The sequence below is a fragment of the Haliotis asinina genome, chromosome 12 (genome assembly GCF_037392515.1).
Source record: "Haliotis asinina isolate JCU_RB_2024 chromosome 12, JCU_Hal_asi_v2, whole genome shotgun sequence".
NCBI classification, from domain to species: Eukaryota; Metazoa; Mollusca; class Gastropoda; order Lepetellida; family Haliotidae; genus Haliotis; species Haliotis asinina.
In genome coordinates, this window is record NC_090291.1 from 28631770 (window position 1) to 28647194 (window position 15425).

Consider the following 15425-nt stretch of genomic DNA (forward strand, 5'->3'; position numbering starts at 1 on the left):
CAGACAAACAAAGAAGGGCATGGGTATGTAAAAGATAACAACGGGAACATTCTGCAAGGGAGACAGGCCAGGTAAAGAACACAAAGTGCTAAACATGTCATATGAATGTGCATAACAATCAAGACTTTTACTAAACTTGCCACAAACATATGGATTTTCATGAATATTTCACATACTGGAAATAGTAACCTTATTTGGAACATATTTTAATCAAATAAAACTATCTAGACCAAATAGTTATAACTATCTGGTAGTATTATATCATGAGATATTAAGTCATTGTGTGGCCATTTCATAAGCAGTTTCCAATTTTGCACCCTGTGCAACTTTTTACAGCAACCATCGTTAACGTCAGTTTTCTTCCCAAAGCCCTTCAGCCAATCAGAATGCTGCAAGGAGCACATTGAAGAGAGAGGAATTATTATTTTTGTTGCAGATGTGCTAGCGAGGACAGCTGAGCTACACTCACTGAAGTGACGTACATCCACCATGCAAGTTGAAAACCAACCACAACAAGCTTCCTTGATAACAAAATTAAATGTCAGGGAATTTATTATTTATTAGCAGAGTTTCTGATTAGAAGCTTAGAAAATTCTTCTTTCTTGCACCTGACATGCCCCAAATAAACAGTTTTGGAGTGGTGAGTTCAATCTTTGGGCTCCTATTAGAAGCAGAGGAAGAAATCCATCGGACCACAGCTGTTGTATTCTCCCATAGGAAATACAAGTGTTCTGCCTGCACTACGCAATCAGTGTTCTCAACCAACGTTGGGCCGGACATGACTCGCAAAAGGGGACAGAAACATCTGACGATCTCACTCGTCATTTGGGATCAATCTCAAAAGACGAAAAAAATCCCCTTTCTCATTTAGGCAAAATAATTCCACTGGCATTGAAATCACCATCAAGCTAGGTCCACATCGATACCTATCTTGCTGAAAGAATTGCTGCTGATTTCCCTGCTCTGTAATGAGCGTGACATGAATTGAATAGCAAAATTAACCACTCCGATCCTGAGCGCCCCTCATCAAGTTCACACTACAGTTGCACATTCAAACACTCATACGACTGCCATCTCCCTGACAAGCCTTCATAGCGAGTTACAGTAAAAGGTTGCAAAAAATACAAAAATTGTCTTGGAAACGAACTTATTCAAACCTGCCTCTTTACAATGATAAAAACTATGTAAGAGCAGAAGTACATCTAATGAGTATTAAGATGAGTGCATGAGGGAGGTAATATACATCGCTGCATCAGCAATATTTTTCCCATACAAAACTAGTGATGAATATTATGAGTGATTATTAGTTTAGAAATACTCAAACTATGTAATAGTTGGTGATACCAGAATAGGCATAACACATTTCACCAATGTTCAGAACCAAACCAGTGTGAAGAGCAAACACCTTAACCACTTGGCTACCCTGCAGCCTTAGAATATTATCAAATGACGACACTGAGATATTTGATACATGGTACCTTAAAATGTAAGACAGTAAGGAATAGACAAGTAAATGGATTACTGTAGAATGTTTTTCATGATTGTTTCAGCAGAAAATACAGCACCTGTATATAATAAGTGGTTAATGTGATGTAACTGATGTGCAAGATGAGAACAGGTAGTATTTCATATACATATCTCATTATCTGGAGACAGGGTGAGTGAGTGAGTGAGTGAGTGAGTGAGTGAGTGAGAATACTGATGGATGTCAGGATCACAGGAGATAATTCAGTAATAAGTGTCACATACCACTAGGAATAGCTATGACTTACTACAGTAAGTTTAAAATTTCATTTCATTTTCTGTAAGTATCTGTGTAACCACATGAATAAGGCTACCATAATCCAGAGGGAATATTTAAGTTATAATTATTTTCTTCCATGTAGGCTCGGCCAGGGTTTGGACAATACCCACACCTCTGCTGATTCATTGAAGAACAACAGAGTAGTCAGTAACACCAACAAGAACCAGCTAACAAATCTGTATGCAAGGGCGGTATGCAGCTCATGTCAAGAGTATAATGCATATACTCTGTTAGCCAGCTGTGTGTGGACACTGATATCAATGTACTGAATCCCACATTAATATAATGCAATTTCACCTGTCCATTCTCATACAACAGGCCCACCTGTCGACATTCCAATCCCAAATAAACACTGTACTTTAATCATGTCTGAATTAAGTTTCACAGCCTGTGGATACCAATATTATCACATCCACACATATATTAAAATCCTACATAAAATTCACCCTCAAACACTCATCGCTTCCAAAGTTTTTGTTCAGTTAAGGAACATATGTGCCCATACCCATTTGCATATGAACATCATCTAACTATACATCATTATGTTTTGGCCTTGCATATGCATCACAGACAAGCTGTTGCTTGAAAACATATATTACATACTTAATAGTGTGATAACACCACATGTGCACATAATGCAAATAGAACACATAATTGGCAGCAGAAAATGGTTTCAAAATGTATCATGCTACATTTATTTCAATCATGTTTTGAATTTTACTCCTACTAATAATTTGACTGCTACCCTGACTACAATATGAAGGAGATTGTTCGTATGACTATTCCCCATCCTGAGTCAGTCTACAAGACAGTAGTATCAGGTTTATGGGTTATATTATACATGGAATACAACCAATGCTATATATTTAGCCAAACATTGTGATTCCATGGAACACAGATTTGTTCCGGATTAAGTATACACAACGTACGTTAGGAGTAGATTATTTGACATTGTTTTGAATTGTTTGGTGCAGCATCACCTGTATCTCCCAGGCTTGGATTTCAGTCAACCTATACCCCAGGATCTATTGCAGTAGTTCCAGGGATCTCAAAATACCCTTGATTTTCATGGACATTTTTTTTGACCAATCCCTCATCGAGATAATGGAAAAGGAAATGGGTACAGGAGATGAGCATGGAGAGCTTTCTTGTATGTGTTAGTGAGTTTTTCAATGAATATTTGTATCTCTTGCAAACTCTGTTATTATTCATGGGAATGGAAATGTTGCTGTGATTGGTTTCTAACTCACCTCCCTATTGGTCTGTTAGACTGAATAGTGTGGCAAATCAAATTGTTTAATGAAATTCAAAGTCAGGTCACTTCAGATCCTGAAATTGACAGAAATGGAACTAGATTTGCCAATATGCAAGTCAAGTGTATCATGCACAAAGCCATCATAGCACCATGACTACTGAAAAATCTGTGTTGGATTTAGGAGTTTCAATATCGCCTAATTCTTAGTTCTCTTAAATACTTTTTGCAGGATCCAAAGAAAACACTATTCATTCAATAAACTTAAATAAACATAGTGTTTTTTTTATCATGACGGTTTGCTCCATTTCAAGCACAGAACATTTTTAATCCCCTCTACACTGGTTTAATCATCAAGTAAAAAAATACATCTAATCATCTAAATTTGTAATTTGATTGAAGGTGTCAAACTGATCAGTAAACCAAATCAAGACAAGAAGCAATTAGTCGCTTTCTGATATACACGCACATGCACATATCACTTTAATTATATCATGAAACCCTATGAAAAAGGAGATATACTCACATAGACAAGTCCAGTGGAAGGACTTGCACTCCCCCTTTAATCATATCATGTAACCATACAAAAATGGAGACATACACTCTTATAGACAAGATCAGTTGAAGGGTGTGCACTCCCCCTTTAATTTTATCATGTAACAATACGACAAAAAAACAACATGAAAGATAACAAAATCATTTGATGTTAAAACATGCAATATTTCATGAATTATTTGGATTCATCATAAATGTTTTATGTTCAAGTGCACCCAACTTTTACTAAAAGCCGTGTACTGGTATAAAGCAAACCTGTGCCAAAGACAGCATGAACTGAGAGTAGGGTGTGTTCTGTACATGACTTTGGTCGATGTTTCTGTGCACTTCATTGGTCAATCTTTGTTTTCCTAAATCAATATAATGACTCTACTTGTTATTGAAAGTTCTTTTACTTAAGAGCATATATTTTTTATACATTCATTTTTGTCATTTCCATACTTTGAACCAACCAAACATCAATACAAACCAAACCAGTCTCACTTTCTTTGTTTTATTGTTACCCATTGAACTCCCTTTTTAATTAGAATTTTGAGGTTAAATTTTCTCATTAACACTAACCGACATATGTTGGAGGTTCTAATATTTCAGCAGCAAAACAAAAACAATTTTCAAAGGAAATGGCTTTTGTTGAATTTAAGAAAAATTTACTTTTTCCTGTTTGTCTTCAAAATGACAGCATCACTAGATTATGGGTGTTTGATTGAATTTAAACTGTTGTTTCATAGCAGGATGGAAGAAGAAAAAGAGAGAGGGGGTCAGGGAGTGAGACTGAGAGAAAAGGGAAGGAGAGAGAGGGGGAGAAAGAGAGAGAGAGAGAAGCAATGATAATTTACTTCATTGGCAGCTATTTAATTTCAAGTTTCACATGCCACTTACTTATGCGCACATCCAGAAATGATTGCATTGGTTTGTGGGTAAAACCGGACAAGGTGTTGCTGGATAGTGAGTACATGTGACAGGATGTCACTGGTTTGTGGGTAAAACCGGACAAGGTGTTGCTGGTCGGTGAGTACATGTGACAGGATGTCACTGGTTTGTGGGTAAAACCAGATAAGGTGGCACTGGTTGGTGAGTACATGTGACAGGATGTCACTGGTTTGTGTGTATGTGCAACATGATGTCGCTGTTATGTGTTTTCGTGTTTCATGTATTGCATCACATTAATACATGTAGACATTCATGATGGTTGTTGTCTGTTATGAGGAAAGCCATGCAAGTGTTTGACACAAAAAATGATATAAAAAAAAAATGATGTACTGTAGCCTTAAATGTGTCATATAAATACATAAGGCACAATATGTCTCTGAAGATAGCCTTTTGTATCTGTCATTCAAAACAGAAAAGAACAAGCAATAGCAATTCACTAATTTGAGATTGAAAGATCATAAAACATATTGAACTAGCCATGATGAATTTACTGATATACTTTGAACTCTTTTGATGTTTCAGTTATATCCAATTTTGGCCTGAAAAAGTGAAGAAAGCAAGTCACAGATGTTAGTAGTTTTGAAGTCAACAAACAATACTGATGTCAACAGACCCTAGTTCATTGTTTAGTGGGGTAGTCTAGCGGTAAAATGTTGGCTTCTCATACCAAAGGCCCGGGTTCTATTCTCAACATGGGTAGAATGTGTGCAGACCATACTGATGTTCCCCACCATGATATTGCTGGAATATTGCTAAAAGCGGTGAACCACTATATGAAGGGCAGTTACTTCATGCTTTGTATCACTGTGGGATGGTTAAACTCATCAGACATCAAGCTCTTCGCATACAATGATTCATAGAAGTCTAAAACCAATTGCCATTCACACATGATGTAATCATTCCAAAACACAATTTCCAAAACACAGTAAAATTTCATTCCAAGATTACATTTTTTATTTAAATGTATGACCAACTCGAAATCCCCAGTGAACATAATCCATGCCATGACAAAATAAAGCCATGACATCATCAAACAGTCTACATCAAAGACAACCATCACTACACAAGGATTACTAAATGACATCTCCCATCACCCTTCAAACAAGGCATCATGAACATGGCTGATTTCAAACCTATTCCAATTTTTCATCCCCATCACTAAGTAAATGTTGTCCCAAACAGTGTTTGGGAAAATTATATTTACTAACGATAACAACGATAACAATAACCAATGTATAACCTTGTAATGACAAATAGACACACTTCTGCTAGCCAGATGTCAGCTGATAGCTGATTGGTCACGTTCCATCGCCCCTTGAAAACACCCCACCCGATGCCAGCCCCACCGTGCCTGCAGCCAAATGTTATCTGTTGGTCTCGGAGCCTATGAATAACTAATCAAACGTAATCACATCAATAATGAAGCAAGAGCACCTACAATCTGGCCGTCCGGCTGTCGGACCTGCTGTTTGTCCTCGGTACAGTGAATATCCGCTCTGTCCCGTCTGGTCAGCGTAGTTCAACCAAACTGAAACAGTCAAAGTCGTAAATTATTCAAAGTGTTGACTCAATGACAGTTGAAGGTTAGAAAACACAAAACGATCCCACAGATAATACTCATAAAAGCATAAAACATTTGAGACATTTTTTTTAAACATCAGGGTTATCGTCAAAAGATTTGCCCCATGATCGGATATCTGCTGTTAGTGTGCAACTGAGCGTGAAATCCTGACTGCAGTATAAAGTGAAACTAATGAAAGGGTACTGTCACGGGTGACTGATATATTTCAAGTTTTTTCATGTAGCCCCTTTTCATCAGACAAGAGTAGACTTGCAATTATATTACATGTTTAAACACAGACTTCAGAATCTTTACTAAATTCAAAATGAGAAACACTTTTTGTTCTGTTCTGGGATTAAACATTTAAACTATTAAGTTATTAAAATATGGATTGTAATAATTCTGTAGGTCACTGCAAGACCTTTTGATATGAATCATTTTCATATCAAGTCAAACTAGATATTATCAAGACCATAGGGTATGCGAGTTTGAACTTAGAATGTACATACTGTATTGTAGTATTCTCTTTACACCCTTAACATTTAAACATGAAACAAAAAAGTAAGGATTCTACTCTTCTTCAGTGAATACTGAGACTTAAAATGATCCTCAAAGTGAGAACACCTTTTAGATAAATACTCAGATATACCATTTCATCTTAGAATAAATGATACTTTGATCACTGAAATCAATACTAAAACAACAGAGAGGTAGTTATTTTCAAGAATAGATGGTAAATATTATTCTTTGGATCATTTAACTTTCAATAAAAGTATGAAGTGTCTTTACAAGATTTATCTTTCTGGAAACCAATCTCACACTGATGTTTGTTGAATAACGCTTGACAGAAACAAGTTATCTTCTTAATGACATTTGGTAAGTCAAGTGTTGTGTAACAAGACATTGGAGATTAGAGTTGGTTATAATTTCATTTTTGTCTGTCTGACGATGACATCTGTATTTATGCCAAAACGTCACACTCACTGAATAGAAGAAGTTGTATATCCATAAATCATAGTCCTCATTCTTCATCTACTCAACTTCTAGAATGCCCATCAAAGATGTGACTCAATTATGATGACAATGGTGAGGTTAACAGGTAACCATGTACTTGTCACTGACAATCCAAAGCTATGGTACACAACACATCACATGCATGCTTTAGGGTGGGACAGAGCTGAAGCCATCATGAGCCTGTCAAGTGCACAAATCCATTACAAATGTACCACTTTAATACTTAACTTGATGATGTGACTCCAAGGAATTTTTAGGCCAGACCAATTTCAGTTCTTATTTTATGGATGACATTTATCAAAAATTAGTAAAAAAAAAATAAAAAATAAATTTTCCCAGTAAAAAATAAAATCCACATTTTTTATTGGCCTAAAACATAAATTTACAGGATAAAAAAAAAATAATTTTTTTTTATCCCATACACACTTCATAAATTGCCAATAGTAAAATACTCTCCGTATTCAAAGGGAATATTACTTCAACTGATAATTGTTTTCCCCTCATACGTTCAGGTTTTCTGGTGAAAAAAATCTGCAAAACAAAAAATATAATAGGTCTGGTCTTACTTAAGAAAACCAAGAAATAAACAGCCGTAACAAAAAGACATCAGTTCACTCCAAAGGATCCATTACCTTGGTGGAGTCACTCCAGACAACAAAGTCCTCTGTCATTTGAAACCATGTACATTCCAGACAATTGTCAGTTATAATATTTATTGATATATGAAAGCATATCACATGTATACATACATGCTGCATGTTTCATGAATGACACCAGGAGCTGGGATGGATTTCGCAACCAAAATGACGGCCATGAAAGTAACAGTGATGGATAGCAATGCAGCACCCCCTGGAGAGCATTCATGTCATGGTATGAAAATGCAAGCGATTAATCCATGTTGATGCACTGCTCTGCCACCTGAACACGGAGTCACATGACAATAGGTGTCAATTAAATACCACTTAACATGCTGGCTGGGCATTTCAAAATGCGTTGTGAATTTGTGATGTTGTACAAGCTCATAAATGCTCATCACATTCAGTTATCTACTTGAAGAATGGTCGTTAACAAATTCTCTATTTCCGATGTGGTGAAATGCATTTCATTGATCAACTGCTATTATGTAAAATTTTGTTTGATATGGTATCACAAATGGAAACACTACTTAAGGTGAAATATGTCAGTCATATACTACTCAGTGTTTAACAGGGTTAACTTGCTATCTTTCCATAATACACAAAACAGATTGTCATAATATGCCAGATCCATGGTAATAGAATGACACATTCAATTTCCCTATCAAAAGTTTACACGGTCTAGCATTGAATATAGACTGTAGGAGGAAGAATGGATAAGAAAGGGATGGATATAGGATGATAAACCAGAGAAGGTGATGAGTATAGACTGCTGAAACTGACAAGGTGATGACTATAGACTGCAGGAGATAAGAAGGTGATAAGTATAGACTGCTGGAACTAAGAAGGTGATGAGTATAGACTGCTGGGGCTGGGAAGGTGATGAGTGTAGGCTGATAGAGCTGGGAAGGTGATGAGTATAGGCTGATGGAGATTTGAAGATGATGAGTGTAGGCTGATGGAGATGGGAAGGTGATGAGTGTAGGCTGCTGGAGATGGGAAGGTGATGAGTATAGGCTGATGGAGATGGGAAGGTGATGAGTATAGACTGTTGGAGCTGGGAAGATGATGAGTGTAGGCTGCTGAAGATGGGAAGGTGATGAGTGTAGGCTGATGGAGATGGGAAGGTGATGAGTATAGGCTGATGGAGATGGGAAGGTGATGAGTGTAGGCTGATGGAAATGGGAAGGTGATGAGTATAGGCTGCTGGAGATGGGAAGGTGATGACTATAGACTGCAGGAGATAAGGTGATGAGTATAGACTGCTGGAACTGAGAAGGTGATGAGTATAGACTGCTGGGGCTGGGAAGGTGATGAGTGTAGGCTGATAGAGCTGGGAAGGTGATGAGTATAGGCTGATGGAGATGGGAAGGTGATGAGTATAGACTGTTGGAGCTGGGAAGATGATGAGTGTAGGCTGCTGAAGATGGGAAGGTGATGAGTGTAGGCCGATGGAGATGGGAAGGTGATGAGTATAGGCTGATGGAGATGGGAAGGTGATGAGTGTAGGCTGATGGAAATGGGAAGGTGATGAGTATAGGCTGATGGAGATCTGAAGATGATGAGTGTAGGCTGATGGAGATGGGAAGGTGATGAGTGTAGGCTGCTGGAGATGGGAAGGTGATGAGTATAGGCTGATGGAGATGGGAAGGTGATGAGTATAGACTGTTGGAGCTGGGAAGATGATGAGTGTAGGCTGCTGGAGATGGGAAGGTGATGAGTATAGGCTGCTGGAGATAAGAAGGTGATGAGTATAGACTGTTGGAGCTGGGAAGATGATGAGTATAGGCTGCTGGAGATAAGAAGGTGATGAGTGTAGGCTGATGGAAATGGGAAGGTGATGAGTATAGGCTGCTGGAGATGGGAAGGTGATGAGTATAGGCTGCTGGAGATAAGAAGGTGATGAGTATAGACTGTTGGAGATAAGAAGGTGATGAATATAGACTGTTGGAGCTGGGAAGATGATGAGTATAGGCTGATGGAGCTGGGAAGGTGATGAGTATAGACTGCTGGAGATAAGAAAGTGATGAGCATAGGCTGCTGGAGCTGAGAAGGGAATGAGTATAGTCTGCTGGAACTGAATGTGCAAGCAAGACCTTTTAATTTAATACATATTATCAAAAAACAAAAAACATAACATAAAAAAAATGAAAAAATAATATCTATCATATGGATTTTCATCATGGACAAAATTGAAAGTAGGAAATTTGTTGCAGCTAAGTTTCCACATTCTTACCTGTTTAAAACTATACAAACCCTGACCCTGAAATCAATGGCACTGTGTACTACAGTCTCAGAAGACATGCTCTAATTCAATTTGTAACCAACCATTTTTGTTTCAGCTATTATTCTCCCACTTCAATCCTGAATAAAAAATACCCTGCACATTTAAGCCATCAAATCCTCCTAAATTAAGCACTAATCAATGATCAACAGCCTATATGAACAAACAAGTCTGGATTAAGGACAGATTTAGCTAAATACACCAATTCAGAGATGTTCCTCCATGATTTGCAGAGCTGTTAAAACAAAACCAGTCTCCATCCATGGGTCTAGAGCGCTCTTGTAACCTACAGACCACCAGGTGTTAATGATGGCCGAGTCAAAGACGGACCAGCTGTTTCCACCAGCCCTCGCTAGTCTGTTGCGGGGGAAAAACGCTTGCTATCCAATTGATCAGGAAACATAATTGTCATCATGGATCCTCTCCCCAGCTGACCCTGGGTGAAACGTCGACACGTGCCTCATGTCAGCACACAATGACCCTGTTGTGAAATACGGAGGTGGCACAAGATTCATGGACCAACTCCATTGTGCAATTTCTATTGCGATCAGCTTGATAGCGAGAGTAGTATTGTTTGTTTGAAAGGCACATAGTTTATGTCTCTGTAACACTTGCTCCCTCTCCTTGATCTGCATCAAAAAATACTTGAAACTTGCATCTCATGGGAATACCCATAAACTGCTCTTAACTTTCATTTTTTTTCATTTTGCTGTTCTTAACTTAGTTTATAAGTCAATAATGTGAGAGATTCTGTCCCCATCTGCGGAAATAAGAAGATTACTGAAACACAACAAAGACATTAGAATTTGATAATTTTTGTTCTCAGATTATATACTAACATTACCAGTATATAAAAGTCTCACATGCTATTAATCAGTTTGAATGAACCTTGAAATATTGGTATAAAATCATCAAAGATGCTCACAAGGTTGAGAACAAGCCTATTTATAACAAACAGAGGTTATGGACAGACAGAGAAAATACATTTTTAACCCATATCCAGTTCTGGCATGTGCTCCTGGCAATTTGTAAAATGAACAGATGTAGATGATATTTCCATTCTGATGACTAGAGCAGCCATTCAACATTTCGACATGTCAGACTAGTTAAGTTAAGGTTTATTAGTTAAGACTACACTTTCTGTCATATATATGTGTCATACTGAGCTTCTCAAATACTGATCCACATATGTGTGTATGTCACACATACACATACACACACGCACACGCACACGCACACGTGCACGCACACGCGCACGCACACGCGCACGCACACGCGCACGCACACGCACGTATGTGAAGGTCCAGCCTAGAACTGATCTTCAGTAGCCCATGCTTGTCACAAGAGGTGATTAACAGGATCAGGTGGTCAGGCTTGCTGACTTGGTTGACAGGTCATTACATCCCATTTATGTAGATTGATGTTCATGTAGTTGATCACTGGATTGTCTGGTCCAGACTCAATTATTTACAGACTGCCACCATATAGCTGGAATAGTCCAGAGTGCTGCGTAAAACTACAGTCACTCTCTCTCTCTTACACACACACACACACGGTTTAGTATACATGAAATACTATGTCATATGTATATAAGTGTGACACTGTAAGATATATATTTGTTTATAGTGAGAAGTTGCATCCAATATTATAACATATAAATTCATATAGATTTGCTTACCTAACCTGCCAGAAAAAACAATGTTCCCTGTACAAATTAATGACACATTCTAACAATGTTTGTAATTTGGGGGCATAATTCAATTTTTCAGTGTACATAACTGTTTTCAGGAACAAACAGTTTAGGAACATGGATATATTTTGTTACATATCCAGTCGTCGTGAGAAAATACTTTCCCGAAAATGTACTAATTAATCTTTCCGTACAAACAGATGCAGTTACATTTGATCAATTATATGTAAACAACAGCTAAACTTAGAAATCATTAATTCTTTTAATTAGCAAATGTTCTAATAAAGCATCCTAATAAAAACAAGGATGACAAGTGTTCAAATAGACATGACACAGTAATTATTTGCAATATGTCCAAAAGAATTAGAGGCACCATCCATTGCTGTAACTTATAACCATTACAGGAAAAATTAGCCAATCGAGGCACCATTGAGAGCTGGCATATAAAATATTTAAACCCCACAAGAACTGTTTTTTATCTTTTTCAACACAGATCCAGAATCTCATCATTGTGAAAATGTTCAAGGTGTTTCTTGATATTTGTTGTTTGGGCTTCTTTTGAAGATATGTCTTTTAAAAAAGTAAAATGATTATCAATAACCGTTTCTAATAATGATGTCTCTAATTATTGACATGACTGTGACCATTGTGTGGAGTTTGTCAATTATTTACACGGTGCCATCTGAAAATGTCTTCGACTTTACTGCAAATATTGGTGCCCTTTGTGTTGTAATGATTGTTAATTGTGTTGTAACAGTTGTTACTTGTGTTGTAATGATTGATACAGACATTTCGCCCCGTCATGGTAGAGTTCAGTACAAATACAAAGAAAGAATCTGACATCACATTTGTTTAACGGATCCTGATCTGAATATGTCAATAAATAATACTGACATTGTGTATACATCTGACAAAAATGTCTATTCAATAAACTATTATTTATAAAAAAATACATGAAATTTGCTGTAGAATTAGTCTAAATATAAAGGTATATCCTTAATATTTATGATACCCAAAAAAATACCTAAAATTCAATGAAAATGATGAATTTTCAAATGAAATGACACGTCAATTTTTATTTTTAATATTTTGTATGCAAAGGAAAGTAGTACATCATCACATGTAAGCTCCGGATTGCTTATCAACGATGGTGCTACAATGCGTGAAGGTTTTTGTTCACGTCCCCCCCAGAAATATGACTGGAACATTGCCAAAAGATCACCCAAATTACTTCAAAATTATCTTCATCAAAACAACAATAAATGGTTACAACCCTGAAGTAAAAATGTAATTTTTAACACAGCTGCCATTAAATCGTCATTACAAAAACATTAATCTTCTTGAGAAAGCAGTCTCTTTTTGTGAGGGGCAAGTCACAGCTCTGAGTAGCCAGACATGGCATGTATTGTTAAAGGTGTGAGGTACAGAACAGCTTGAGATTATCAAAATAACATTAAAATTCACTGAGGCCCTCTCACATCTGTCTGCGAGATGCTATAAAACAAACACCGATGGCAACAGAGATCAGTATAGACACTTGCGTTCTTTTCCCCCTCCTTATCTTGTCACAGCGGGCTTCCCTGCACCCCTCTTCACCAACACTGGGTGGATTAAGTAGCGTACCCACCTACCCAGTTACGAAGCTAAGTTAGACCAAGGATTTCAATGTGCGTGTGTGTCGACACTTGAGGTGTATTGTCCAATCAGGGCTTATTTGGATCCAATTACATTATTCTAGGTTTGAAACCCTTGTGGTGTTAGTAAACTCGGTAAACTTTGTGATGACAACACTATAGAACAGTGACACTTTCACCTGTCACAGACAGGGCACTGTTTGATTGTAACTTGAGAAACCATAGTTTGTGCTAAGGATTTATCAGAATAAGGTTCCCTATTTGAATCAGTTTATACACACATTGTACAATTAGTTTCATTGCTTCTAGCTGTTTTCAGTTCAAACACAAATAATGTAATAACTGCTTTTACCAAGGTTAGAGGTGAAATCACAGCTTTGGATATACCACAGTAAAAACTGAATGAAGTATAGAATGAGTTTAAATGTCTGTCCATTACAGCCAGCCAAGGCAGATAACAAGGCATTACAGTTTTATTCTAACATTGCTCCACATCAGTACTGAATGCTGAGCCCTTGGACGTATAGTAGTTCTTTCCTTCAAAGAAGGACATTAGTCCTTTATTAGTTATTTATTATTGTTAGGAATTATCATTTAAACTATGTAATATTTCCTTATAAAGATGTGCAAGTTCCTAATGGGTAGAAATAGGCCAGTCCCATCGATATCTCCAACTATTACAAGCATTACTCTCAACCAGTAGGGTAGCAAGAAATTCCTTGTATTTGCATATGATGCACTAGGATGAGTTCAAGTTTCTCTGTAAAATGAAAACTGAAAAAGTCATTAATCATTCAGATTCCTCCACTAAACACCTCATGCAAAAGCACTTTTTTTTAATCTTCTGCTAAGAACTGAACCATAGACTTGCTGACCAAAAAACAATGTTTTTCTGTACCATATTGAGCTTATCTGCTTCCCTTCTCTGAACAGAGCTTGGCCCTTTGTTTTTTGAGGCAAATTTGTCCACATTTAAAAAAATGATGAATATTTACATATCCAGTAACTTCATGAGACCTATATGAATAGGTCAGACCTGTACAACAATAACTACCTACTACTTGAAATGTTAGTTTATATTGCTGAAAATATCTTCTGATATACATATGGAAAATAACATTTTATCAGTAATACCACAACTGATGGCTAGTGCAAATATTTAGCTGTTGTTAAACCTTGACACTTGCTCATTATTCAGTCCCATAAATGGAGTCAATTAGCCGTAAAGATTGTATTAGTTGACTTGAAAAGTTGCAATTATGACAACCAGTGATTGACTGTCCAGTTGGTGACACAAGAGGTTGATTGTGATTGACCCATGTCCAGATTAGGTCCTCTGGAGGCCAACAAGAGTGACCGCAGTCATTGATGACATGATTGGGATAATGAACCGGAGCAACCCCCATCTGCCTCAGCAGCTGGTGGGGGTGATGAGACACTGGTCTGGGGGGACTGGTTGAGAAGAGGGGGGTTTGGAGGTACTGGTCAGGGGTATGGTTGGGCAGAGGGGGATAGGGCACTGGTCAGGGGGATGTACTGAATGCTAAGATCATGGGACTATAGTAATTCTATCCTTCAAGGTGGCAAGGCTAGTCAAGTTGGTTTTTATGCAGCTTTTAGCCATATTCCAGCAATATCATGTGAGTGACTCAACAAATGGGCTTCACACATTGTACCTATGTGGGAAATGAGAACCAGGACTAGGGCATGATGATAGAACACTTTCACCAATGGGCTACCACACCATCCCTGGGACAATAAGAAAGGGTGAGACTGGAATGAAACTTGGGTTAGACAGACAGAAGGTGGAAAGAAAAGAGAAGAAAACAGCAAGAAGTGTAGGTTCATGAACCATGTCCTCGACTTAACTATAATAACAAGTCCATGTGTTAATCTTCTGTTTCAGAAGTGACACAAGTGACAAACGGAGTCAAAAAGAAATTATTCCCAAGAGTGAGTACCAAATATAGGAATTAATAGGCTTCACTATGAATGACAAAATATTCTGTTTCCTGTTTCAGAACAGTCTTTAGTATCTCTACAGAATCACCTTAGCACCCTAACCA

At 37.5% G+C, this 15425-nt stretch overlaps 1 protein-coding gene across 3 annotated transcripts in view; it reads right to left on the bottom strand.

Moving 5' to 3' along the window:
* Positions 1-15425, bottom strand: part of LOC137258808 (protein CBFA2T1-like) — a 122531-nt gene that overhangs the window by 75907 nt on the left and 31199 nt on the right. For all 3 annotated transcript variants that reach the window (XM_067796501.1, XM_067796500.1, XM_067796499.1), the window contains exon 2: positions 5980-6069. In XM_067796501.1, coding sequence (XP_067652602.1) covers positions 5980-6069 — 90 coding nt within the window. The remainder of the gene's footprint in view (positions 1-5979; positions 6070-15425) is intronic.